Raw genomic sequence first — 25,238 nt, forward strand, 5'->3', positions numbered from 1 at the left:
CTTTTCAACTCCAAAACCCTTATTTTAGAGCTGCTAAAATTTTTGTGGAATGTTTTTGATATTTGGGAACTATTTGGTCAATGATGGCTATCGACATTCTTCACTGTTTACTATATCGCTTGTCATTTTTTGATCTCCTTGTCTCACCCTTAAGCAGCCAGTCTATGAATAAATCACACTAACTTTTATTTAGATGGTTTCTAAGGTCAATATTTCCCTAGAATCTACTCAAGTCAGTGGCCAAAGTTAATAGGTAAATATGTTCATTGCTTGGGTTGCAAATTTGAACATCTAACCCTATGTTTTTCATGATCATTTTTGTTAGTTCCGCTTTTTGAGATCAGTGATGCAAAGTTGGTTTTGTGCCAAGAGTAGAGGTTATCTGCTATGTAGTTGCCAATTTGGGAAATGAGTGCAAGAAACGATACAAGAAACAAGAGGGGGAGTTGATCGTTGAAAATTTATATGACTTGGAAACAGAAAACATCTATATAAAATTCTTAAAATTATTCTTATATTTAGTATAGGAAATAAGAAATATATCTTGTAAAGATTAGCAAAACATTAAAAATCTCTACTAACTGCCCATGTGTTTTTATTTTTTTTTCACAAAAAAGGCAGAGGGGGTGAATATTTTTAACTTCTTTTTTCATGGAGCCTAGTACATAATTTTTTGAGGCATGAAGTTGTGGCTTCACTTATATTAGTAATAGTATATTACTCTTAAGGAAAAATAGTTTTGGATTTATAAGACTTCTCATTAAAGAAGTCAAATTGATCAAGGGTCATGTAGGAAACACAACTCGTGGTGAAGCTTGCGGGACAGTGGCATCAAGGCACATGGGGAGGAAAGAAAAAAGAAAGAGCATGTAAACCTTTTTTCCTTTCTCATCCTTTCTCATCTGGTGGGATATCTCATAGGCAATTTTGAGAATGCAAATTCTGTGTTTCTTAAAATGCACTTGGCACTTGTTTCTTAGTTCAGTTTCCCAGAAAACCCCTCGTTGAAGAGGAAAAGTGCTTTTACTGGTATCACTGGTTTGCTAGATTGTAGATACTAAAGCTGTTTTGTGTTAAATAAAAACCATTATCCTGCTTTCACTTTGTTAGATGCTCTAGCTGACTTTGGTTGTTGCTGCATACTTCTCATCAGGGAAAACTTATTGACTTGAGACTCCATTTCAGCAAACTCTGGATGCTTAAGGAAGATGGATCAATGCTGTATGATCTATCTTATTTTGATTGTAATGTGTAAGTATGATTGCTATCCTACTCTCTCTTGTGTCTTTTCCTTTTTTTCTTTTTTCCTTTTTTGCAGGTGCTGCATTCTGCATCATTTGTCCTATAGATTAGGCTCTCTTTTCCTCTATAATTTGCAAGTTGTTAATTCTGATTCTTCTCTTGAATGATGCTGCTCCAAATGCCTTGCATGATTTTTTTTCTACCAAAAGATGCCTTAATATGGTGTTATATATATGTATATATATTACATAGTAAAGCCTCAAAAAAATAATCATTGATCTAATGGTCCTTAATGATTAATAATTATGTATCTCAGAATGAAGGTGGTTGTTTGGCTGGCTGTTAGGATTTAAAAGGTAGGTTTCCTGCTGTTCAATCATATAATAGACACTGATTAGATATTTCTTGGAAGGTGATGCCCATTTTGTGTTTGACATAAAATCTGATCATAGATAAAATCTTGGACTTAAGTCAGATCTGATCATAATATTGAATAGCATTAACTATTACTTCTTGGAAGGCAATATCTTAGTGAATGCACTATGCAGAAGTTCATGCAAGTCTTCAAAGGCTTGTATCAGTGTCCTTGATTCATTGGTAAGATGTCCTTATGCACCTGAAGGACCTATAAAATGCAAGTCGAAATCAAAGGAAGTTACCACTTCTGATCATAAGATCTTTTGTTTGTGTCTTTTCTAATATAAGAGTTGATCATTTTTTAACTGGGGCTTCAAATATGGATACATAAAATGACCTGCATGAAAAAGAAGGTTATATAGAAGAAGGTATTTGTTGTGGACAAAGGCTCGGCCCAACACGTGAGGTATTGTCCGCTTTGGCCCATGAGCCTCACGGTTTTATCCTTTAAAAGGCTCTTCACGTGGGAAGGATGATCCTCTCCTTATAAGCTTGAGTCTCCCTTGACTCACAACTGATGTGGGACTCTTGGTGCCCTCCACATTATTAGAACCACAATAGAGCCTCCCAGTCAAGGGGGATTCTGATTGTGTACAGTTCAAGGAGCCCACAGTCACCTCAGCCCTAGGGAACCAAGCGGACCTCAGCTCCAGGGAACCGAGGCGGATCTCGACCCCTACGTGGCGTGCCATTGTTGTGGACAAGGGCTTGGCCCGACATGTAAGGTATTGTCCGGTTTGGCCCATAGGCTTCACAGTTTTGTCCTTTAAAAGACATCTTACGTGGGAAGGATGATTCCCTCTATATAAGCATGAGTCCCCCTTGACTCACAACCGCTGTAGGACTATTGGTGCCCTCCACATTATTAGAATCACAACAGTATTCATCCTAAATTCCTTTTTATGCCTGGTGTAAGGTAAAACCATAGCAGTTTCTTCTATTTCAAATTACATTTTTAATTTTATTTTTTGCTCTACGTGTTTCATCAATTACCATCTAAGCTTGCTGGAGCCAATTAAACAAGTTATACCTTGCTGGTTATGGTACTCTCAATGTACTTTTAATTGTCCTTTTTTGAGCGTGTTGCATGAATTTGTAGCCTAACTGTGCATTACTTTAGTGGTGGTAGTAGAAAAGAACGCTCAGTTTATATTTGTGTCCTGATTTTTTTTTCCTTTTTTCCAAGGAAACACACAGGTACTTATAATTTGCAAGAAGACTCTGTTGCTGACCAACTATTTCAAAGTTCTGAACATGCTTTAGATGACTTAATATGGACCAACAGTTCTATTTTTTCATCAATCAAGGTATCAATTTTTTTCTTTTTCGGGTTTTAAGTTTTCTGGCATTTAAATTCCATGATGGATGTAAGAAGCTCCAGTAATGGTTATATGAGTTGATTTTTGGAAGCAGAACACTGTAATGGTGTTGGAAGAAGGAAAAGAATTTCATATATGAATGTTAATATTAAGAATTACAGAACAACTTCTAACTTTGATCTTCTAATTTGGTTCCTTTGCCTGCTTGAACTTTATTCTTATGTTCTCATTAGGAATTGTTATTTCTTTTCAGCTTCTTTCACTCCAATTGTCAGTTATTTCTTCCTTTATGGTTTCATGGTGTACTTAATTGGAACTGGTTTAATTTTGCTTGTAGTTTTTCCTTTCTTAGCAATGCATGATACATGATCCCGATATTATTACAAAAAGAATGGGTATCATTGTACAAAGTGATACAGTATATCTCATTAAATACTCTAAAATATCTCCTAGTTCTTTGAGTCCTTGTGAAAATGTTGATTCTTTATCTTTAGCTCAATGTCAGAGTTCACATGCATGTTATGTTCTTTATGGAGTTGCCCTTATTTTCCTAATTTAGTCGGGTTTAATTCTCTTGGTTACCCACTGGGCTCTTCTCAGCTTAATTTGGTTTGTTCATACTCAATTCATATTATTTACAATTAATATTTATGATGTGCACCATCATGAAGAAAGAGATGATCAGATGCCATACGCGGATCCAAGAGCCAAATTGATGACCTTGCTCACATGCGTAGAAGCATGATGTGGTGCGAATTAGACTTGGCAAGAATTTGAAAGAAATTATTACTTGAAAAGAAATCGAGTTTAGAAGGTTGTTTTATTTTTTTTCTACTTCATCATTTAGTAGTCATCATGATTTTCAGCCACCATCATTTTCATAGTAGCAAGATACAGCCACCATCATTTTCATAATAGCAAGATGCAGCCACCATCATTTTCTTTGTAGCAAAATACGGCCACCATCATTTTCATAGCAGCAAGATGCAGCCATCATCATTTTCATATTAGCAAGATGCAGCCACCATCATTTTCATAGTAGCAAAATTCTGTTATTCCTTTTCATTTACTGAATTTGCCTTATGTTCCCTCTCATATCTATATAAAGGGAGGTGATTTATGTATTCAATTCAGACTTCAATGAATAAAAATGAGTGTTGCTAAATTCTCTTATCTAATCCCTATGTGTTAGTGGCGAGTTATAATTCCTAGAACTTATCACTTACATTCTCCTTTTTTCTTGAGTGTGGCGTTCTACCTCTTTGTGATCTGATTGTGGCGATTTTCTTATCAATTAGATTTCAAAGGTTTCTTTTTTTTGTTTTTATTTCTTGCACTCCAACCTTTATCTTTATTTACACAAGATAGTTATTCAGGCTTGGGCACGTCAGTTTGGTATCAGAGTCTGAGGGAGTGTTTGACATCCAAATCATGTCTGGAAGAGACGAGGTCCATGTTATTCTTAGAGGCATGAGTCTCGAACAAGCTTAGATTATAGGACTCCAGCGGCGTCAAAAAGAGATGATGGAGCAATTCAATCGCCTAACACAAGCGTTTGAGCGGTTGGCAACACTTCCCCCAGCACCACAGTGGCATGGCCATCCAACACCACGACGAGCTGATCGCGATGATGAAGAGGAGTATGACGAATCCGAAGATGATGATGGTGTGGAGGAACACCCATGGCAAAGGCGGTAGCAAAGAAGTTCGGGAGATAATATTAAAATGAGGATCCTATCCTTTAAAGGAACCAGCTCACTCGAAGAATATCTGAAATGGGTACAATGTGTGGAGAAGATTTTTGAATGTCAAGACTATTTTGAGGTAAAAAAATGTAAACTTGCTGCCCTTGAATTCACTGATTACGCTAATCTTTGGTGGGAGAATGTGAAAGCTCAGTGTTGGAGGGATGGAGAAGAGGAGATCCGGAGCTGGAGGCTTATGAAGCGGATCATAGAGAAGCGATTTGTCCCTCAATATTATAAGTAGGAGCTGTACATCAAGTTACAAAGCTTGAGATAAGGTGGCATGTGTGTTGAAGATTATGCCAAAGAATTTGAGATGCTGATGATGAGGTGCGATTTACGAAAACCTCAAGAACAGACCATTGTAAGATTCTTAGGAGGCTTGAACAAAGAGATTGCTGATACGGTGGAGTTGCAATCTTATGTGTTTCTTGACGATGTGATCAAATTTATTGTTAAGGTGGAGAGACAGTGCAAGCGTGGTGCAAATAAGTCGAGTAAGACCACCAACTAGTCTTTCTTATCACCATGGTCTGTCTTTAAGGTGGTTTCAAAACAAGTAGAAAAGGGTGATTCCAGCAAGCAAACCACAGATGCAGCCAAAGGAAAAGAGAAGATGGAGAATTCGCAACCTCCCAGGTGAAGTCGAGATATCAAGTGTTTCAAGTATCTTGGTCACGGTCATATAGCCTCTGAATGTCCAAACAAGAGGGTGATATTCATTCGGGAGTCACAAGAGAAAATTAAAAGTGAAGATGAGGCTATTTTGGAAGAGGTGGAAGAAGATTATGTAGAGTTTGCAGATGAAGGAGAGATGTTGGTTATTTTCCGTAACCTGAACTTACAGGCCAAAGTGGATGATGAGCAGCACGAAAACATCTTCCATACCAGGTGCACCATCCATGATAAGGTATGTGGTGTTATCATTGATGGGGGTAGCTGTACTAATGTGGCTTTCACTATTTTGATGGAAAAACTTAATCTGGTGACCATTAAGCATCTCCGTCCCTATAGATTGCAATGGCTTACTGACGATGGTGATGTGAAGGTTACAAAGCAGGTTGTAGTATCTTTCTCTATTGGCAAGTCCTACAAGAATGAGATTGTTTGTGATGTGGTTCCTATGAAAGTCAGTCATCTTCTTTTGGGAAGACCTTGGCAGTACGATCGGACGGCTATTCATGACGGCTTCAAAAACACCTATTCATTTGCTAAGAACGGAAAGAACATAATGTTGGCATCACTTAGCCCGCAACAGGTCCAGAAGAATCAGCTTGTGATTGAGAAGGGCAAGAAAGAGAATCTGTTTGCCAACAAAGAGAAAGTGAAGCGAGTTTTGACTAACCATGAAATTATTTTTATTCTTGTAACCAAGCAGGTGTCAGATGAAGAAGTCTCCCTTCCGTCGCAAATGAAGAAGATTTTGGAGAAATTTACCAAAAAGATTTACCAAAAAGATTGTCGTCAATCAGAAGGATCGAGCATTAGATTGATCTCATTTCAGGGTTTGCCTTGCCAAATAGACCAGCCTATAGATGCAATCCCGAGGAGGCCAAAGAGTTGCAACGACAAGTTGCAGATCTTTTGGAGAAGGGTTGTGTGAGGGAGTCTATGAGCCCATGTTCAGTACCAGCTCTGTTGGTATTGAAGAAGGATGGATCTATGCGGATATGTGTGGATAGTAGGCCGATAAACAAGATCACAGTAAAATATCGCTATCCAATCCCGCGACTGAATGATATGCTTGATGAGTTGCATGGAGCTAAGGTCTTCTCAAAAATAGACCTTAGGAGCGGATACCATCAGATTCGCATGAAGAAAGGTGATGAATGGAAGATCGCATTCAAGATCAAGTTCGGATTGTACAAGTGGACGGTCATGCCATTTGGCTTGTCCAACGTGCCCAGCACATTCATGAGATTGATGAATCATGTGTTGCATAAGTTTATTGATGATTTTGTTGTTGTGTATTTTGATGATATTTTGGTTTTTAGCAGGAATCAGGAAGAGCATATGGAACACCTTAGGGGGGTTTTTGAGGTTCTACGACAAGAGAAGCTATGTGGCAACCTCAAAAAGTATCATTTTTGTCAGGATCGCATAGTCTTTCTTGGTTATGTTGTGTCATAACATGGAGTGGAAGTTGATGAGGAAAAGGTGAAAGCGATCAAGGAGTGGTCTGTTCCTACTAATGTATCTGAAGTGTGGAGTTTTCATGGCCTAACATCCTTTTATCGGAGGTTTGTGAAGAACTTCAGCACTATTCTTGCTCCTATCACTGAATGCATCAAGAAGGGAGGAGAATTTAAGTGGACTGAAGTAGCCCAAAGGAGCTTCGAGTTGATCAAGGAGAAGTTGAGTTTAGCACCCATTCTAGCTCTATCCGACTTTTTCAAGACTTTTAAGGTAGAATGTGATGCCTCCGATGTGGGCATTAGGGCTGTTCTGATGCAAGAAGGGCGTCCCATAGCATATTTCAGTAAGAAGCTGAATGGTGCGAGCTTAAGCTACTCTATTTATGACAAGGAGTTTTACGCTCTGATTCGGACTTTGGAGACTTGGCAACATTATTTATTGCCAAGGGAGTTCGTCATCCATACTGATCATGAGTCCTTGAAGTACTTGAAAGGACAAAGCAAGCTAAATTGTAGACATGCCAAGTGGGTGGAGTTTTTGGAAATCTTTCCTTATATGATCAAATACAAAAAAGAAAATGTCAATATCATGGCTGATGCACTTTTCAGGAGGTGTGCTTTGATTTCATTGCTTAATGCTAAACTAATGAGATTTGAGCTGATTATAGGTCAATACAAGGGCGATCCAAATTTTGCAAGCATTTATGAGTGCAAGAAAGGAGCTGTAAATGGCTACTACAAGCATGACAGATACTTGTTTAAGTTAGGCCGGCTGTGCATTCCTAACGGTTTCATTCGAGAGCTTGTGGTAAGAGAAGCTCATGGTGGCGGATTGGCGGGTCATTTTGGAGAGAAAACATTGGAGATAGTGAAAGAGCACTTCTATTGGCCAGCCATGATTCGTGATGTACATCACGTCATTGAGAGGTGCGTCACCTGCAAGAAGGTGAAGAGCAAAAAGACTTCACAAGAGTTGTATATGCCGCTATCTGTACCAGATCAACCATGGATAGATTTGAGTATGGACTTTGTGCTTGGACTGCCAAGAACATAAAGGGGGAAGGATTCGGTTATGGTGGTTGTGGACTGATTCTCAAAAATATCTCATTTCGTGCCATACCACAGAACCGATGATGCTTTACATGTTGCAGATTTATTTTTCAAGGAGATAGTGTGATGCATGGTGTACCAAAGAGCATTGTGTTTGATCGAGATGTCAAATTTTTGAGTTACTTTTGGAAGACCTTGTGGAAGAAGCTTGGTACTAGATTGCTCTTCAGTACGATTTGTCATTCGCAAACCGATGGTCAGACTGAAGTGGTAAACTGTACCCTCTCTTCTTTGTTTTGCACTGTTGTTAACAAGAATCTGAAGAATTGGGATGAGTGTTTAGCTTATGTTGAGTTTTCTTACAATCGTAGTGTTCATAGCGCTACTAAGCATTTTCCTTTTGAGGTGGTTTATGGGTTCAATTCTATCACCCCACTTGATTTAGCACCACTTCCAATCAGTGAAAGGGTTTGTATGGATGGGAAGAAGAAAGCTGAGTTGGTTAAGTCCATGCATAAGAGCATCAAGGAGCAGATTGAGAAGAAGAATGCGGCTTATGAGAAGATAGCTAACAAATGAAGAAAACAAGTTCGTTTTGTCCCCGGTGATCTTGTTTGGATACATTTTCGCAAGGAACGATTTTCAAACCAAAAAAAATCTAAGCTCATGCCGCGTACTGATGGTCCATTCCGAGTTGTTGAGAAAGTGAATGATAATGCTTACAAGATTGAATTGCCTGGTGACTACAATGTATCCGCTACATTCAATGTTCGAGATCTTTCTCCTTACTTGGAGGATAGTTTGGATGATGGGGAGGACTTGGATTTGAGGGCAAATCCTACTCAACAAGGAAAAAATGATGTGCACCATCATGAAGAAAGAGATGATCAGATGCCATACATGGATCCAAGAGTTAAATTGATGACCTTGCTCACGTGCGTAGAAGCATGATGTGGTGCGAATCAGACTTGGCAAGAATTTGAAAGAAATTATTGCTTGAAAAAGAGTCGAGTTTAGAAGGCTGTTTTATTTTTTTTCTACTTCATCATTTAGTAGCCACCATGATTTTCAGCCACCATCATTTTTATAGTAGCAAGATGCTGCCTTAATAGCAAGATGCAGCCATCATTATTTTCATAGTAGCAAGATGCAGCCACCGTCATTTTCTTTGTAGCAAAATACAGCCACCATCATTTTCATAGTAGCAAGATGCAGCCACCATCATTTCTATAGTAGCAAAATTCTGTTATTCTCTTCCATTTATTGAATTTGCCTTATGTTCCCTCTCATATCTATATAAAGGGAGGTGATCTATGTATTCAATTTAGACTTCAATGAATGAAAATGAGTGTTGCTAAATTCTCTTATCTAACCCGTGTGTTAGTGACGAGTTATAAACCTTAGAACTTATTACTCACATTCTTCTTTTTTTCTTGAGTGTGGCGTTCTACCCCTTTGTGATCTGATTGTGGCGATTTTCTTATCAATCAGGTTTCAAAGATTTCTTTTTTTTTTTTTTATTTTTTGTGCTCCAACCTTTATCCTTACCTACACAAGATAGTTATTCAGGCCTGGGCACGTCAATTTATTAATCCATTAAGCTAAGTACAGAAGTATGAGAATCCTAGGGCCATGTCAGCCAAACACCATAAATCTGACTTTATTTGATTGATAAACAAATGCTCAGGGGATGTTGATTTTGGAATATATTGGATTATTGGTCTTTTTATCAGCTCATTGATAATGTTCTATGTCAAGCCCAAGAGAGTGGTGCTTAAAGTCCTTTCGTTTCACTTGATTTCTTATACACTCTCAAGTCATGTATGATCTAGAGACTACTTTTGCTCAGGTTTAGCTAGACTTGCTCAACCAGTGACTCTGCAATAGTTAAGAGGTGGCTGAAGGCTGTTGGTGCAGTTAAGGGGAACATGTATCAAGAGAATAGAGAAAGCTGAGGTTGTGTCAATAGGTGGATGATTAAAGGGCTGGGAGTTTTTTTGATGGTTGAATCAGGTTGGCATTGTAGTCACCAGAGTGAGAACAGGGTGTAGTTTGAGGGCTGAAAAACAGTAAGTGTCATTATCGAAGTGGACAAAGAGAGGGAATAGGGAGGAGTGAAATAGTTGGCATGAGGAAAAGGTGAAATTGGGCTTTGAGCACCAACATAACTGTTCTTGTTCAGAGTGTAGGTTTAAAAATTTATCATATGTCCTTCCGAAAAAACCTGAATTTACAGATCCTATTGTATCATGGTGTACTGATCAAGACAATCTATTTCTATCATCAACACCTCATTTCATGTTCTTGTTCACATATTTAGGGTAATGACAGTATTGGATAAAATGACTATTCTTACCTTTTATTTTCTGTTATCTGTGATGTTTCATTTTGTTTGAGGACCCATGTTGCTACTTTTCATGCATATTTATTTTTGCAACTTTGAGAGCCTTACACTCTGCAGGATCGAACTGCCTATTTTATCTCATCAATATTTTTGCGGAGATTACTCCAACCTGGAGTGTATCATAGTTCTGCTCTACGTGCAACAATTTTGGAGCATAAGAAGTACCTATCTGACCATGAATTTAAGTCTCTTACTGTGGCTGGATTGAAAAAAGCGATTTTTACAATTATTGAAGGCGAGGTAAAACTCTATAAATATTTCCTGCTTTGGTGTGCAATCTTGTTCCTGATGAATAACTCCTTCCTTTTTGGCATCAGGGAGCTACTATGAATTCTAGTTCAGCCATTTATAACTGGAAGAGTTTTTGTTCACATTTCTTTGGCCACTGGTGTCAAAGCAGTATGCCATATGGGTTGCTTCTCGATTCTTCAAATGATGTAATTGGTTTGATCAGGAAGAGCTCAATTTCTCTATTCCGTTCTTTGGAAGGCGTCGAACAGCTTATTTATGGTTGGATTCAAGACTTAAGTTTGTACCTGTTTAATTTTTTGGATTGGTCATTAATTTAAATCTAGCTATAGCTTATTTAATTCTTTAATGATCTCTCATCTGTTGCTACCACCTTTCAGGTTCTTCTGATGAATTTCAAGACCTAAAATGTTCTACGATGATTCTGCCAGATAGCAACATTGATTCTGAAATCCTTTTTGAAGCGCTTAGATGTATGAGTCATATCAATCACCAATTAGGAAGAGCTGCTACTGCTATATTTTATGAATCTCTTGTCAGTCCTATTGTTTCATCTGATGATATCATTTGCCAGTTATTGAAGATACTGGAAACTGGGTACAATCCATCATTGGCAACATCTCTAATATCACAAATTGGAGTTGATGCTACATGGGAGAAGCAGCAGATGGCTCACAAAAGTCAAAGAAAGTTTGCAGTTGAGATGTTGTTGTCTCTTCATAGTCTGCATACAAAAGCTGCTAACTGGTCTGGAGTTTTAGATGTCATAGAAAAATACTTGAAGTATCTGACGCCACATAAAAGCAGCCAAAATTTTGATTCCAAAGGAATTTATAGTATCAGCTCTTCTGTATTAGTTCTAACTACCTCACAAGTTGCAAGAGTGATGTTTGAGTCAGCTTTTGATGTTCTTCTGCTTCTTGGGTATCTGGTCAATGTCAGTGGACAGGTATCTAAAACAAGCAAGAAACAGAAATTATTCAAGTAGCTTGATACATCACATAATCTACAATCTTGTTGGCATATGATAACAAGCATGTTTGACTATAGACTAGCAGCTAAGAACTGCAGGGACATGCATGCTCGCTATAAGCACTAGTCTTTTCTTTTTCAACAAATAAATTTTAAGGGCTGGCAGGCTATTTAGAGTTTTATTTCTGAGTTTAATACCATTCTGACATGCTTTATGAGATCTATATATTGGATAATGTTTTTGATTCTTTCTGTGCCATTTTATTATGGAACTTTTTTTTTTTTGAGGTTCCCTTAATCTGAATATGATGTGTTTGATTTATTATCTATCCACTGTCAATTTACTCCATAATTTCTTTGCTTTGATCTCTCCATCTCATTCAACTTTATATTGAATTTTATAAGGGCTGGCATAATTTTCTAAGTCTTATTGTTTGACCATTTAATTTCTAATTATCTGAGGTTGATTTTTATTCCATCATATCATGAAAAGGAATTTAACAGCTAATTTTTTTTGTCAGTATTTACTAAGCACATACTGTCCACATATTTGGCCTTGCAGGTGTATATGATGCAAACTGATGTTGCTCGAATAAGACTTAAGTTAATCCCAACTATTCAAGAAATACTTATGCAATGGCTTATCCTCCATTTTATGGCAATTACTCCAACTACTCCACCAACAGTGGAGGATTTCAGCTCTCGTCTTTCTTCATTAAATATAGGTATATGCTTCTATCCCTGCATCATGTGTCATTGGTGTTAGTTGAGAATGTCACACACTTATGTTATTTTGAATATGGATTTCTTCACAAGTTACCTCAAATAGCACAAAATGTAGATGATAATGACTTTGGCCTGTAGCAAGGGAAAAATTTGGTTTTGCACTTCTTTGTAGATTTGAAATGCTCTAATTTCAAAATCAAAACTGGATGGAACAATTGTAGAATTTCATTTTAGTAGATGATTTATGATTGGATATTGTAATAAATTTAGTTTTTTTTTTTATGTGGATATAATGCTTGATGTCACCTTGATTTTACTGGTACTGGTGGTGTTATCGTGTGCAAGGTTTTCATGAATATGCACCTGTTGTCTATTTTGTAATATTAACATAATTCTCATCAGATCTTTGTACTCTTGCAATGCCTGAAAATTACTGGAGATGAAGAAGAAACAAAGGTTTTTTCAATGCAGTATTTTACTGGTTCCTTGTTTTTTATACTTGTTAAGGAGTAAGGACCATAATGATTGGTCTTGGTTGTCTTGAAAATCTCAGCCTATTCTTTTATTTTTTCCCCTTCTTAATTCTTAGAATCATATTCTGATTTAGTTGATACTTCATGACATGTTGTAATTTTTTTCCCCAACAAATCAAGCTTAGCTGTTAGCTAATCCAAGTTGTCACCATGATGCATCTCTTTTTTACCGGCCTGGTCAACTGCAAATGTACAGTTCATAGTAATATAATATGAAGTGAGCTTTCTACAACTAATCCTTGCGATACTTCTAGAAAGTTGGTCTTATTTGCTTGGATGATCCACCTGAAAGTAAGGGAAAGACATCCACGTCTATGTCAATGAATTTTGAAGGTACAAAGACAAGGAAAATACACCATTTTGGGAATCTTGAGATCTGTAGAACTACTTCAATAGGAAGAAGAGGCAACTGAAAATTTTTGTACATTTTTGTGCAGGTTTTATCCTTGATCATTATGATCATGCATTAGTCATTGACTACTCATGGATCTAGTGAAGTTGATTAGAACATATTGATAATTATTCAGCCTGTTTGTTTGCCGCTTCTGTTCTATGTTTGCTGAACAATATTTGTCAAGTCTAATAATGGGGAAACTTAGAATTGCAGTATGGAACCGATAATTGTCATGAAGATCAGTTGCATTTGAGTGTACTGGAGAATCAAAGTACTTTGTTATTCTTTTATATTTTCAAAAATTAAATTTCAAAATGTAATTCTAGACAACTAGGTTTATAGCAAGTGAAAATTAATGAAACATCTTAAATCATGTAATTGGAAATTTATGTTTTGATTAGAATTTTTCCAAGTTCATGATTTTCTTTCCATTTTCCCTAAAAAAAAAAATCTTCTTTCACCTTATTGTTTTTAATTATCCATCTTGAACTATTTTTTAGCAACAAAACAACTATAAAATCTCAATTTTAAATCTGTATATATTTCAAATTAAGAAAATGAGTAAGATCTTGTTTTTGAAAAATTCAAAACTTCTAAATGCAGTTTTTGTTTCAGCCATCTGGTTGCATGCTTTCTTGTATGTATATGATAACCGTCCCATCTTGAATTGCAATGGACACTAAAATATACTTTTGAGTTTCTCTGAGACCTGCAAGACTCATAAAACACTCATTTTTACATAAGTGTAAACATTCTGACCGTCCTGTTATTTTACTTGAAAACCAGCTCCTCTAATCTCTCTCTCTCTGTGCACGCGCGTGCATGCATGTGTATCAAACACTCTCTCTCTCTCTCTCTCGCACTCATTGTTTCCCCATAAAAGCCCAGAATATGAAATAGCTTCTATACAGTGTACAAGTGCATGTTGTGATGCTTTAAATTCTAATTGTTCCGGTTAGTTAAAAGATCCGGGACTTTATCATTCTCCTCTTTGATCATGCTTCATTTTCCTTTAATATACGTTGACTGTCAATTTTTTTCCTTTAAAAGGTTTACCTTTTGTTTTCTGAGTTACAATGACATGTTTACTTTTCATGGTCGTAGATAACAAAACTGATAAAAGATCTCTGGATGGAAAGCTTGGTTCATCTGATTTTACGTTGGCTTGTTTGCTGGATTTCCCATGCTCCTCTGAAGGCGAAGATGTTCTTTGTTCAAAATCTTTTCCTAATCCGAGGAAGTTAATTCACTTAATTCAAAATTTTAGCAGTTTGGTTATATGGGGCAAGACTAGTGAAGAATTTCCTTTATCCTCAAAACCTATGCTTGAGCTAGCATCACTTCTACTTCGCCATGGTCAATATGAAGCTGCTGAGGTAAATGTTTATTTGGTTATTAGATTTTACTTTTTTTTATTTTAGTGATAAAGTGTTTCTGTGGTTACTAATCTGTGATGTTTTCCTTTTGCTTCCCTTTGTCAAGAATCTATTTCTTATTATTGATGCTCACTTAAGGAGTAGAAAGGCATCCCAAAATGCTCAAAGTACTGATGGTGAATGGTGTGCACGTCTTCATCTTCTGGGATATTGCCTTCTTGTACGGGCACAAGGTGGGCTTCATGGAGCCCTTAAAGAGCAGAAAATAAGGGAATCTATCCGCTGTTTTTTCAGGTATCTTGCGTCATGTATGCTATGAGATTTTTTTTTTTTTTTTTGGTTAGCATTCATTTTATTCTATTTCTACACAACCACTTCCATTCACCTTTTCTTTTTTTTTTTTTGTTTTTTTCTCTTTGTCTCTGTTTAGCATTGAAGAATTTTCTAAACTTACTAGAAATTGTAAATCATAGAAATAATCTTATATTGAAAATTTTGCTTGTTCTGGAAATCATCTTGTGTCTGTAGTTAGTGCTATCTTTCTTCCCTAGTCCATATCCCATATTCATCTTTCTACATTCTGTGTTAAAAAAACTGGTCACAATCTTAGAAAAATTTACCTTTATGTTGGTTATTTTGGTTGGTTAACTTCTATATGGTTGAACTCTTAATGCATTGCCTATAATATTTCTTATAATGTATCTCACCTATTTAAATTGTACAATACAATAACCCTGCCGTTATGTTGTCATGTGACTAATGCATGATAACCGAGCAAATTTGAATTTCTACCATGTAGAATGTAATTGATCATAAATTTGAGCTCTTCATATAGGTGATAAGATTAGCATAGGACGTCAAATCCCTTCGCTCATCCTTCTGCTAGGTGTTATTTATCAAAATGTTCTTATTTTCAGTTTATTTACCTATTTCTGTACAACTTCGGGAGATGCATCACATTATTCATTGTCTCTTGTTTTCCATTTATATCTTGTCCCAGAGCTGCATCTGGACAGGGAGCACCACAATCTTTGCAAAATCTCTCTTTTGAAACTGGCCTCCAATATTCTGGTAATTTTTTTCCTTTTAGATATTGTTGATGCTTAAAACATCTGTTTAGTAGTTTGATCCCACGATATAATTTTCTTTTATCAGGAGAATATGGATCTATAGCCATCTGGAGACTTCATTATTATCAATGGGCAATGCAGCTTTTCGAGCAATATAGTGTCAGTGAAGGGGCTTGTCAGTTTGCTCTTGCTGCTCTTGAGCAAGTGGATGTTGTTCTTAATTTGAGTGATGGTAACAATGATGATGACCTGCTTCCTGAACCTGCAACTACAATTCAGGGACGGCTATGGGCGAATGTCTTTAAATTCACCTTAGATATGAAGCAATATGGGAATGCCTATTGTGCCATAATCTCAAATCCAGATGAGGATAGCAAATACATATGCCTGAGGCGTTTTGTTATTGTTCTTTGTGAACTTGGTGAAGCTAAGGTTATCCTGTTCTCTTATCATTCTTCTTTTTGCTATACATATCACTCTTGTTGTCATTGCTATTGGTTGATAGATAATAAAATATTGATCCCCCTACCCCGTGAAACAAGAAAACAAGAGAAAAAAGAATCGTATACTAGCCCCAGAAATCAACCATGATGAGGCCTAATACATGTTGCATGTTTATCTATGTAGAGAATCTGTGAATCTAAGAAGCATCATGAATGGTGAACTGGGGCTTGTCTATCCTTAGCAACTAAGGATTCTGTGTTCCAGTCTTGGGTGGTGCATCTCCAAGTACTAGGGCTTTAGATAATTCTAGTGCTGGGGGATCCCCCCTCCTTTCTCTCAAAAAAAGCACCATGAGTGCATATAATAGTAAAAATATCTTTTTTTCTTACAAGCTATACTTAATCTATGATTTTTGTTTATTTTTAAGATTTCGTAGCCAAATTCATCCAATTCATTGTAAAAATTCTTGTGTGTTTAAGTAGTTTGGATCATAATAGCTTGACACTCATTAGATTTCATTGAGGTTTGCAGAACCAAAATCAGAACTTGTGCTGGTCCATCAATGGTACACCCCCGTACCAGGCTTAAATCGATACAACAAAGAAAGTGAAGGAGAGGGAGAATCGGAGAAGAAAAGAGAGAGGAGAGGGAGGGAAGGAAAGGAAGGCCGACGGAGACGTTGATGGTGGATGCCGAGGCCTCCAGAGCTATGCCCTCTTTTGAAGAGACGAGAATAAAGAGAGTGATTGAGAGATTGAGAGGGAAGAAGAGAAATAGGAGGAGGCAGTGAGGTCGGCGGTGGCCTTCAAGGTCCTCAAATAGCTGGATTCTGATCTGTGCTAGGTTGAAATAGGGGTGACTTGCCTCTGTTTCATCATGTTTACTTTTTTGTTTTTTGTAATGCACAGTGGGTCACCCTTGTTTCAACCTAGCGGAGGCTGGTTTGGGGGGGGGGCAATTCGACTGTTCGAGGGCCTTAGCAGCCCTCCGATGGTCACTGCTGGCCTCCCGCTTCCTCCCTCTCTTTCTATTTTTTTCCTCCTTTCTCTCTCTCTCTACTCTCATCTCTTCGGAGGAGGGTGGAGCTTCGGAGGCCTTGGCGGTCCTCTGGCGGCCACCGCTAGCCTTTCTCTCTCCTTCTCTCCCACCTCTCTCTTTCTTTGTTCCCTTCTCTCTTCCATCCTCCGTTTTTGCTGGTGTTCTGAATCAAATGCCCGAACTGCACTAGTGGGCCATCGGTATGATCAGCATGTCCTGAACCGTCTGATTTGGGGTGGTTCGGTGAACCATGGATCACATATATCATGTTTTTCATCTAAAAAAATGTATGGGTCAATAGTTGATGTTTGATAACATCAAAGTTAGCTGTGCTTAGGAATGTTAGGCTAATGAAGATTCATAAATCTTGCTAGTTTGCTCCAAATTGTAGGGGCAAAGCTTCATTATCATCGTCATAGTTATCGGTCAACTTCTGCAGATTGTTTTGACAAGCCTATGATGTTCCTTTTTCCCAAATTTTCTTTGATATTATTCATTTTTTGATTTTATTTGGTAAACTTCATTTAATACAATACATCTTCTATTTTGTCCGCTTTCCTTTTGTTTTGCTTGAGAGGAAGGGTGCGTTTGTAGTCTGGAATCAAATGCTTTGACCTCTAAATTGGGATTGCTTCAAAACTTTCTAAGAGCCATGTGGAAAGTATGACTGCTGCTTGGGTGGGTTGGGTTGGGTTTAGGGCTAACCCCAACCAAACGAGTCTCAATCTCCTAAGTGAATCCAATGCGACCTTAGTTTGGATTTTTCCAACCCAAGCCAACGGTCCCAACCCTAGTTCATCTTAAGCAAAATTTGGATTGGGTTGGGTTAGCACCATGTAGGATCGGGTTGGGTTAGGTTCATGGAGGAATTCTAAGACTGAAAATGTTCTGACATTCCTATTTGGTTACTAGTGTTTGAGGTTATGATCGCAATTAGCCATATATTTACGTAATTCTGTAACTCAATAGAGCTAAAGATATTGTTAAATGAAACACACAAGTATGCTATATAAACACAAAAACAAATACATGTATTTAACTAACTACACAGTTGGGTTTGTGTTGGGTTCAAGCTCAATAGTAACCGACCCCAAGTTTGCAAAGTATTGGCCTATCCCAAACCCAACAAGTTGTGATCGGGCTAAGCCCAACTAAAGTTGCAATGCTTGTGAAAAATATGGTTGTTTGCAGTACACTTTTTTCCCATGGCAGTTACCGCAATGCATGTTTTTCTATACCTGGTTTAAACTCTAATATTCCCTTCTTGATGCTGGGTACTATCAAATTTTTGTCTTTCACAATTCACACTTCAATCTCTTTCCTTTCAGCCTCGATAAAAATCTTTTCATTTGCCAATGTGCATTTCACAAACTCTCTCCCAATTTATTAAATTCTAGTCAATGTGATTGATATAACAAAATATATGGCATTTGTGTGAAATAATCTTGTATGATGAAACATATGGATTTTCACATGTATGAGTCTTTTTGAAAGTTTAGCCATATTAATACATAGTTCCTTTAACACTGGTAAATGCCTTTCTAAGGGGGTCAAAATTTTTTGGGCCCTTCCTTGATACTTTCTGATTTCACACAGGTTCTTTGTGATGGTAAGCTGCCATTTGTTGGATTAACAGAAAAAGTAGAGCAGGAGCTTGTTTGGAAGGTGAAGCCCGGTCACATTGGGTTTCAATTTCACCAAAGTTCACTATTTTTCCGTAGATCTATAAAGCATTCTGTAGATATAATTTACCATGAATCATACGTTGACTTTATAGGCTGAACGCTCTGATATTTCTGCAAGGCCAAATCTATACAAACTGCTTTATGCTTTTGAAGTGCATCGAAACAACTGGAGAAAGGCAGCTAGTTACATGTACCGATACTCTGTGAGATTGAAGAAAGAAGCAACCTTGGATGGAAAACACCTGGTTTCGTCAGCATTACAAGAGAGGCTACAAACATTGGCTGCTGCGATCAATGCTCTGCAACTTGTTGATCACGCTTATGCTTGGATTGACTCTCAGTATGGTGATAACTTTACTCATGATCAAGGTTCACCAAGTAAAAAGCCTAGAAATGTCGTGACAGCAAATTGTAAGTGTTGAGTTTTTTAAGCTATTAAGAAATTTGAATTATGTTATCCCACATCCTTCAACAAGAAAAAATAATTGAATTTCTATTTCATTTAGCTGCTTCTGTTGATGGTGCTCCTCAGTCTTGGGGGCTGCAATACTGTGTTGATATTGAAATGCTGGAAAAGGAGCATATGCTGGCATCAGCGCAATATCTGCTTGCTCTTGTGAATGATAAGTTCAAGTTTTCTGGTAATTGATGCTACTAGTTGAAATTGATTATCAATTGTAACAGTCATGGTTCAATTCTGCTGCAAGCTTGTTATAGCAATTGTCTCATGCTTGTGGGTGGAAATCCTGTTATACAGCACTGTTTTCTTCTCAACAGGAACCCAAGCACTAGGAAATTTGGTGGATGTTCTGATCCAGGAAAATATATACGACATGGCTTTTACGATAATAGTCAAGTTTTGGAAGGGTTCGGGACTAAAAAGGTACAGTAATTAAGGTTTGCCGGCTCGGTGCCAGACCCCATACCAGTGCCAATCTATTACTACGTTAGTACGGGGCCAGTTCAGCATACTGAGTGTCAGTACGCCCCCGTACCGCATATCAGTACCAAACTAGTATAGTATGTCCTGTACTATCCGGTTCGGTACGGCAAGAAAAACCTTAATAGTAATACTAATTTCAGAATATCATTTTATATCTAATTATATTGGATTCATGAGACAGCCAAATTTGTTACAGGGAATTAGAACGGGCCTTTGTTGCTATCTCACAGAAATGCTGTCCAAATAGAGCAGGGTCCTCTGTTATAGGGTGAGCTTAAATCTGTACCTTTTCTTAAACCTCGTGACTTTTTGTGTTCTACATGCCACAGATTACTTTGCTGGTTTCTATGCAGCTAGTAGCTGGTGGGAACATGGCATGTTAGCTGAAGGGATTATGTTTGTTGTTTTCAGGAGCAATGTGAAAGCCAGCAATCTTCTGCTGCCATCTTCTGAGGATGACACGTATGCTGATGGAAAACTAAATGCTAGTCCTGTAATTCATCAATTCAAGGGAAGCGGCCAGTGGGAAACACTTGAAATCTACCTTGTATGTATGAGAAAATTAAATGCTTTCTTCTGCCAGAAGTTTATAAAATGCCTTAGACATTGCAATGCATATGTTATGGCCTTTGGTCTGTTTCATGAAAATGAGATCCATGGGTGGAGGTACTAACTGTTACTCTACCTCATTTCTTCTCAAGTTCAAAATAACCTTCCCGAAGGAGTGTTTCCCAACTCTTCTTACATTGTAAACTCTATCATTGAGCATCTGTAGTGTCACATGAAGTTCCTCTTGAGGGCACCAGGAAATGGCATCAGTTCTACAAGAAGCCTAAAACTGTATTATGCAGCCGTTTTCTTGTTGCAGAGGATAGAACTAATATTTACAACTTCATCAATTATATATATTCTTTCAACAAAAAGTACTAAAAGTTAAGGAACTACTAAAAGTTTAGATCCTGTGTTGACATCAAATGTATCTGTTATGATAAGAAGATACCCAAACTTCACTATTTAGTTTTTCACATGAATTTGGCTTACGAGTATGTTGATTATATCAGTGAAAGCTACAACACATTTTGGATTCCCTTGGCAGCATGAAGGACATATCGAAAAAAGATTTCAACATACTAGCATTAGCCAAATGTTTGAAGAAAAACTTTGGTTCCACAAGTAGTTTTATATTTGTGTCCCAGAACCTTGCATAATGCAGTGTTTTCATGTTCATTATTTTGGTAAAAGTTTGGTGATGCTGAAGGATTTTGTTATTTTACCTTGCATGATACAGTGTTTTCATGTTCATTATTTTGGTAAAAGTTTGGTGGTGCTTAAGGGTTTTCTTATTTCATTTTGTAGCTAAGGTAATTCTCAGAGAATTACATGATCCGACATTTCCATAATTTTTTTTCCCTCTCTGGAGGATTTTTATTAATCGGTTTTGGTTGCATAAGCATCAGCATTCAGCGTTTGGTCATCAAATAGTGACTCCTAAACTGACTTTTTGTGCTCTGTAATGTTAGTGTTTTAACTCGACAGTATTGAGTGCAAGCATTGGGAGCACAAGAACTTTGTATTGGTCCTCTCATCCTGTTGCTTCTTGAGTTCTTGTCTGAAATAAAAAAACCTCTCGATTTTACTCCAGATTTCAAGTTATATGTTTGCATTTGTCTCCTCCAATAATAGAGGAATGCATTTATTCTTTCATAGTGTATGTGTATAATTAGAAGATGTTTTACACTTAATCATATGACTGTTGGGATCTCCATGGGTAAGTTTAAAATCAAAGTGTAATATTGATTTTCTTTTTTGCTAATGTCAAGTGCAAGGCTTTGGCATTCATGGAGGTGTCTGTCTGGTACAAAGTCATAAATAAAACCATATTGACCATCTTATTTTCTTTTTGAGTTACAATTTTGGAGGGTTGAGAAAATTCTGCCTTTACAACATTGAGCATTTGATTCTTGCTTAGAATTGTAATCCATACATACTGTTGAGGCTAGTAGTAAGCTTTTATCTTTTCTTTTTACCTTTTTTAATGCTTGTTGTGGGCTAGTAGTGTCGGAACAATTTAGTGGATACTATCTTATGTTTTGATTTTACAGATTTATTGTCATCTGGAGTTGAACTGACTACAGTATTAAAATTTGATCACCTCTCTACTTTCAATGTGTATAGCTTGTACTTTGGGCTATTTGTAGTTACGTCCAGAGTATGTAATTATTCCATATAATTTTTATGTGTGTGTACGGTTAAAAGAAATTCCTTTACGTCTTACTGGTGCTCTCTGCTATCGCAGGAGAAATACAGAAAGTTGCATCCAAGATTGCCGGTGATTGTTGCTGAAACACTTCTATATACTGATCCTCAGATTGAGCTGCCTCTTTGGTTGGTTCATATGTTCAAGGTGACTCTGTTACTTGTAGTCTTGAATTTGCTTCTAGTTTATGGCCAGTTGTGAGTTCATGGGAATTGCTTCTAAACATAATGCAGTTGCTCCCTTACCCTATTCTACCATCATCCTATTTTGTTTCCTTATGTGAATTGCTTCTTTACGTTCTACCTTTTTGTGGCTCATAAACGTCCATTTCAAAATTTACCAAAAAAAGAAAAACATCCATTTTCAAATGCCCAGTCATCCTTTCGATGTGTATATCTGATGTTTATCTATGACTCTCACTGATATAGTCTGAATTCATGTACAGTGCATCATTCCAAATGGACGTTTTGTTGTCTGCATTACCGTGTAAACATGTAGCTTGATCCAGTGATACAAGATAACTGACTTTGAGATGTACCAGGGTGGACGGAGGGCAACGTCCTGGGGGATGACAGGCCAGGAATCAGATGCAGCAACCTTATTCAGACTCTATGTGGACTATGGCCGACATGCTGAAGCTACAAACTTGTTGCTCGAGTACCTAGAATCCTTTGCATCTTTGGTAAGTTAGCGTACCAAATTTATCCCACTATTTGGTCCTTGGTTGAATGCTCTTCCTCAGTTGATAATCATCATTTATACAATGATTTTCAGAGACCAGCTGATGTAGTCAATCGAAAAAAGATGTCGGCGATTTGGTTTCCTTACACAGCAATTGAACGGTTGTGGTCCCAGCTCGAGGAGTTGCAAAGTGCAGGCCACATGGTTGAGCAATGTGACAAACTAAAAAGATTGTTGCGTGGAGCTTTGATGAGCCACCTAAAGCAGGTAAAAGTTTGTTGATCCATAAGGTTTGGGTCTCTGTGTCTTTTGATAGGGATGCTGATTCGTTTGGATCTCCTTGGCACACAGGTGGAGGTGGACTCGGAGGATGCGTTATGCGCTGCAACTGGAGCAGAAACACAGAATTCCAGCAGCTAGGTGTGGTCGAAGCAGGTTTCGAATTTATTGTCGTTTGTGTACTTGTATTTAATCTAGTTGCTGTTAATATGGGCGCCAGTACTTCTTATGTCATTACCTGTTTTTATGCTGGACTGATTGGAAGTATATTTTCCAAACAAAACCGGAAAACAAGTAATGGAATAGGCTCTTTTCTTCTGGCTGATGACTGATGTTGATTTTGAACACAGGTCTCACTAATGCATGATGTTGTGATGGCAGTTACAATGATCTTGGCCTATCTTCTCGCTCTATGAGCACAATTTAAAATGGAATGGTAGTAAAATTTTGGCTTCTCATTTTCAAAAAAATATAAATCGATTTTTGTTAGACAAATAAATTTGAGTATGTGCATACCACAGAAAATGATATCGCAGAGAATTCTGAGGCGCATTGAACCAGAGGCTCGCACCCTTCAATCCAAAGTAGTAGGGTATAATTTTTAATTAAACTAGTCCATCCTCATCTCCTTTGTCCATTATGAAGGTACACAAAACGGATGGGCGCTTCAACAAAAAAAGAAAACGGATGGGTGAGAATAGAAAGAAATCAGGGCCTAGTCTCGATCACAGAAGACCAGCTTTCCACCCTTAAGGCAGAGACCCTGCTCCCCGAGCCCTTCCACTACCTTCCCGTAGCTGTACCGGAGGGGCATCACACGCAGCATCCGGTGGAATTCCCTGATGCAATCTCCACGCCTCTTCCGGTGGTCTCCTCTGGAGCTCAATCCCACCCGTGTGATCTCTGTTTCCCTCTCTTGTTCTTTCACTCCATCGCCATCACCGCCGTCGGTGCTGCTGCTGCTGTTACTGTTTCCGCTGTTCCGGGGGTCGCCCCAGTCCCTGACCCTCCTACCCTCCACCAGCACGGTGACGGGCCCCTCCCTGCCCTCCGCGGCCATGGCCATGGCGACCACGAAGTTCATGAGGATGTCCTCGCAGTTGCGCTGGCGGTCCACCAATCCCCGCGCCTCGGCTAAGCGGGTCCAGCAGCTGTAGCGGTGGAGGTAGTCAGTTTTGAGGATCATGAACTTGGTGAGCACGATGGAGTGGCGGTCTGGGTGGATGGTGTAGATCCAGGTCCGGCGGGCCAGGTCCAGGTCGTGGGACCGCGCGAAGAAGCCCACCAGGCTGTGCTCGTGGGACCTCCACACCGCGAAGGCCCAGGCCAGCGACCGGGGGTCCACCTCCACGTCGTCGTCGCAGACGGCCACGGCCCGCGTGCGGATGGCGGCGCGCGGAAGGAACCGGGCGTTGAGGGACGGGGACGGGTCGCGGACGACGGTGACTTTGGAGGAGGAGGAGGAGAGGGGAGAGAGCACGTGGGAAGGTGTTGAAGGGTTGCCCCAGAGGATAAGGACCGCGGCGACGGAGGGGAGGGAGGCGTAGCCGGCGGCGAGGGAGTGCAGGAGCAGGAGGCGGCGCTCCGAGTAGCCACTGATGAGGACGGTGAGCTGGTCCGGCCGAAGGGTCAGCCGGTCCGGTAGGGATCGGGGATCGCAGGCGTCGACTGAGGACGCGGCAGTGGCGTCGGAGAGAAGGGAGAACACGAAGAAGACGAAGAAGGAGAGGAGCTGTTTCTGCCGCCGCATCGTGGCGGCGGAAAGTGGAGCGGGGAAGCGGATGGGGTAGGCGTGTGCTTCGGTGATGGGAGGGTGCCAAGGAGGGTTTCTTTTTCTGTCCTCTGTGGGTTGGGTCAATGGATCGGAGTCGTTGGATCGAGCGGTCTGGGTGGTTTCAGATTGGATTCTAACCGTTTGTTAGGGATCAAGATTTGTCCCCAAAATGAAGCCGGTCCATTTACTCGAGTCGGAGGTTTGGCACAAAGTTGACGATGGGAACGATGGTGGTGATGGTGGGGCCCATCAGGAACGCCCAAACTACCCGCCATCCGCAGGTGGAGATGGATTGGAAGAGAGCTGCGGCTTGGAATCCGACCAGAACAATGAATCTCGGCCGTTGGTTGCGGTGTTCCCCTGGATCAGTAGGTTCCAAGGCCAGCAGCGGTAGCATGGCGTGGAGGAGCAACGAGGTAGGCGGCCAGGTGCATTTACATTTCTTTCCAGGTTTTATATTGTTTTGTTTATTTTTGATGGTGTTGCTGCTCGTTACCGCGGGATC

General features: G+C 38.9%; 2 protein-coding genes across 2 annotated transcripts in view; one reads left to right on the forward strand and one right to left on the reverse strand.

The window, feature by feature from the left end:
- LOC105050885 (nuclear pore complex protein NUP160) overlaps positions 1-23,284 on the forward strand; it is a 32,419-nt gene extending 9,135 nt beyond the window's left edge. The window contains exons 8-27 of the mRNA XM_010931097.4: positions 1,154-1,251; positions 2,846-2,966; positions 10,370-10,552; positions 10,630-10,822; positions 10,942-11,510; positions 12,096-12,258; positions 14,291-14,562; positions 14,669-14,856; positions 15,563-15,633; positions 15,718-16,064; positions 18,711-18,779; positions 18,892-19,210; positions 19,306-19,440; positions 19,577-19,682; positions 19,939-20,010; positions 20,154-20,289; positions 22,039-22,146; positions 22,541-22,681; positions 22,774-22,947; positions 23,032-23,284. Coding sequence (XP_010929399.1) covers positions 1,154-1,251; positions 2,846-2,966; positions 10,370-10,552; positions 10,630-10,822; positions 10,942-11,510; positions 12,096-12,258; positions 14,291-14,562; positions 14,669-14,856; positions 15,563-15,633; positions 15,718-16,064; positions 18,711-18,779; positions 18,892-19,210; positions 19,306-19,440; positions 19,577-19,682; positions 19,939-20,010; positions 20,154-20,289; positions 22,039-22,146; positions 22,541-22,681; positions 22,774-22,947; positions 23,032-23,100 — 3,534 coding nt within the window. The 3' untranslated portion in view covers positions 23,101-23,284. The remainder of the gene's footprint in view (positions 1-1,153; positions 1,252-2,845; positions 2,967-10,369; positions 10,553-10,629; positions 10,823-10,941; positions 11,511-12,095; positions 12,259-14,290; positions 14,563-14,668; positions 14,857-15,562; positions 15,634-15,717; positions 16,065-18,710; positions 18,780-18,891; positions 19,211-19,305; positions 19,441-19,576; positions 19,683-19,938; positions 20,011-20,153; positions 20,290-22,038; positions 22,147-22,540; positions 22,682-22,773; positions 22,948-23,031) is intronic.
- A 174-nt stretch (positions 23,285-23,458) lies between these two features.
- On the reverse strand, positions 23,459-24,872 carry LOC105050884 (glycosyltransferase family protein 64 C3). Its single transcript, XM_010931096.3, has one exon. It carries the CDS (start codon positions 24,707-24,709, stop codon positions 23,675-23,677), a length of 1,035 nt encoding a protein of 344 aa, XP_010929398.1. The 5' UTR covers positions 24,710-24,872; the 3' UTR covers positions 23,459-23,674.
- Positions 24,873-25,238: the final 366 nt, after the last annotated feature.

This window comes from Elaeis guineensis, chromosome 8 (assembly GCF_000442705.2).
Source record: "Elaeis guineensis isolate ETL-2024a chromosome 8, EG11, whole genome shotgun sequence".
Lineage (NCBI taxonomy): Eukaryota > Viridiplantae > Streptophyta > Magnoliopsida > Arecales > Arecaceae > Elaeis > Elaeis guineensis.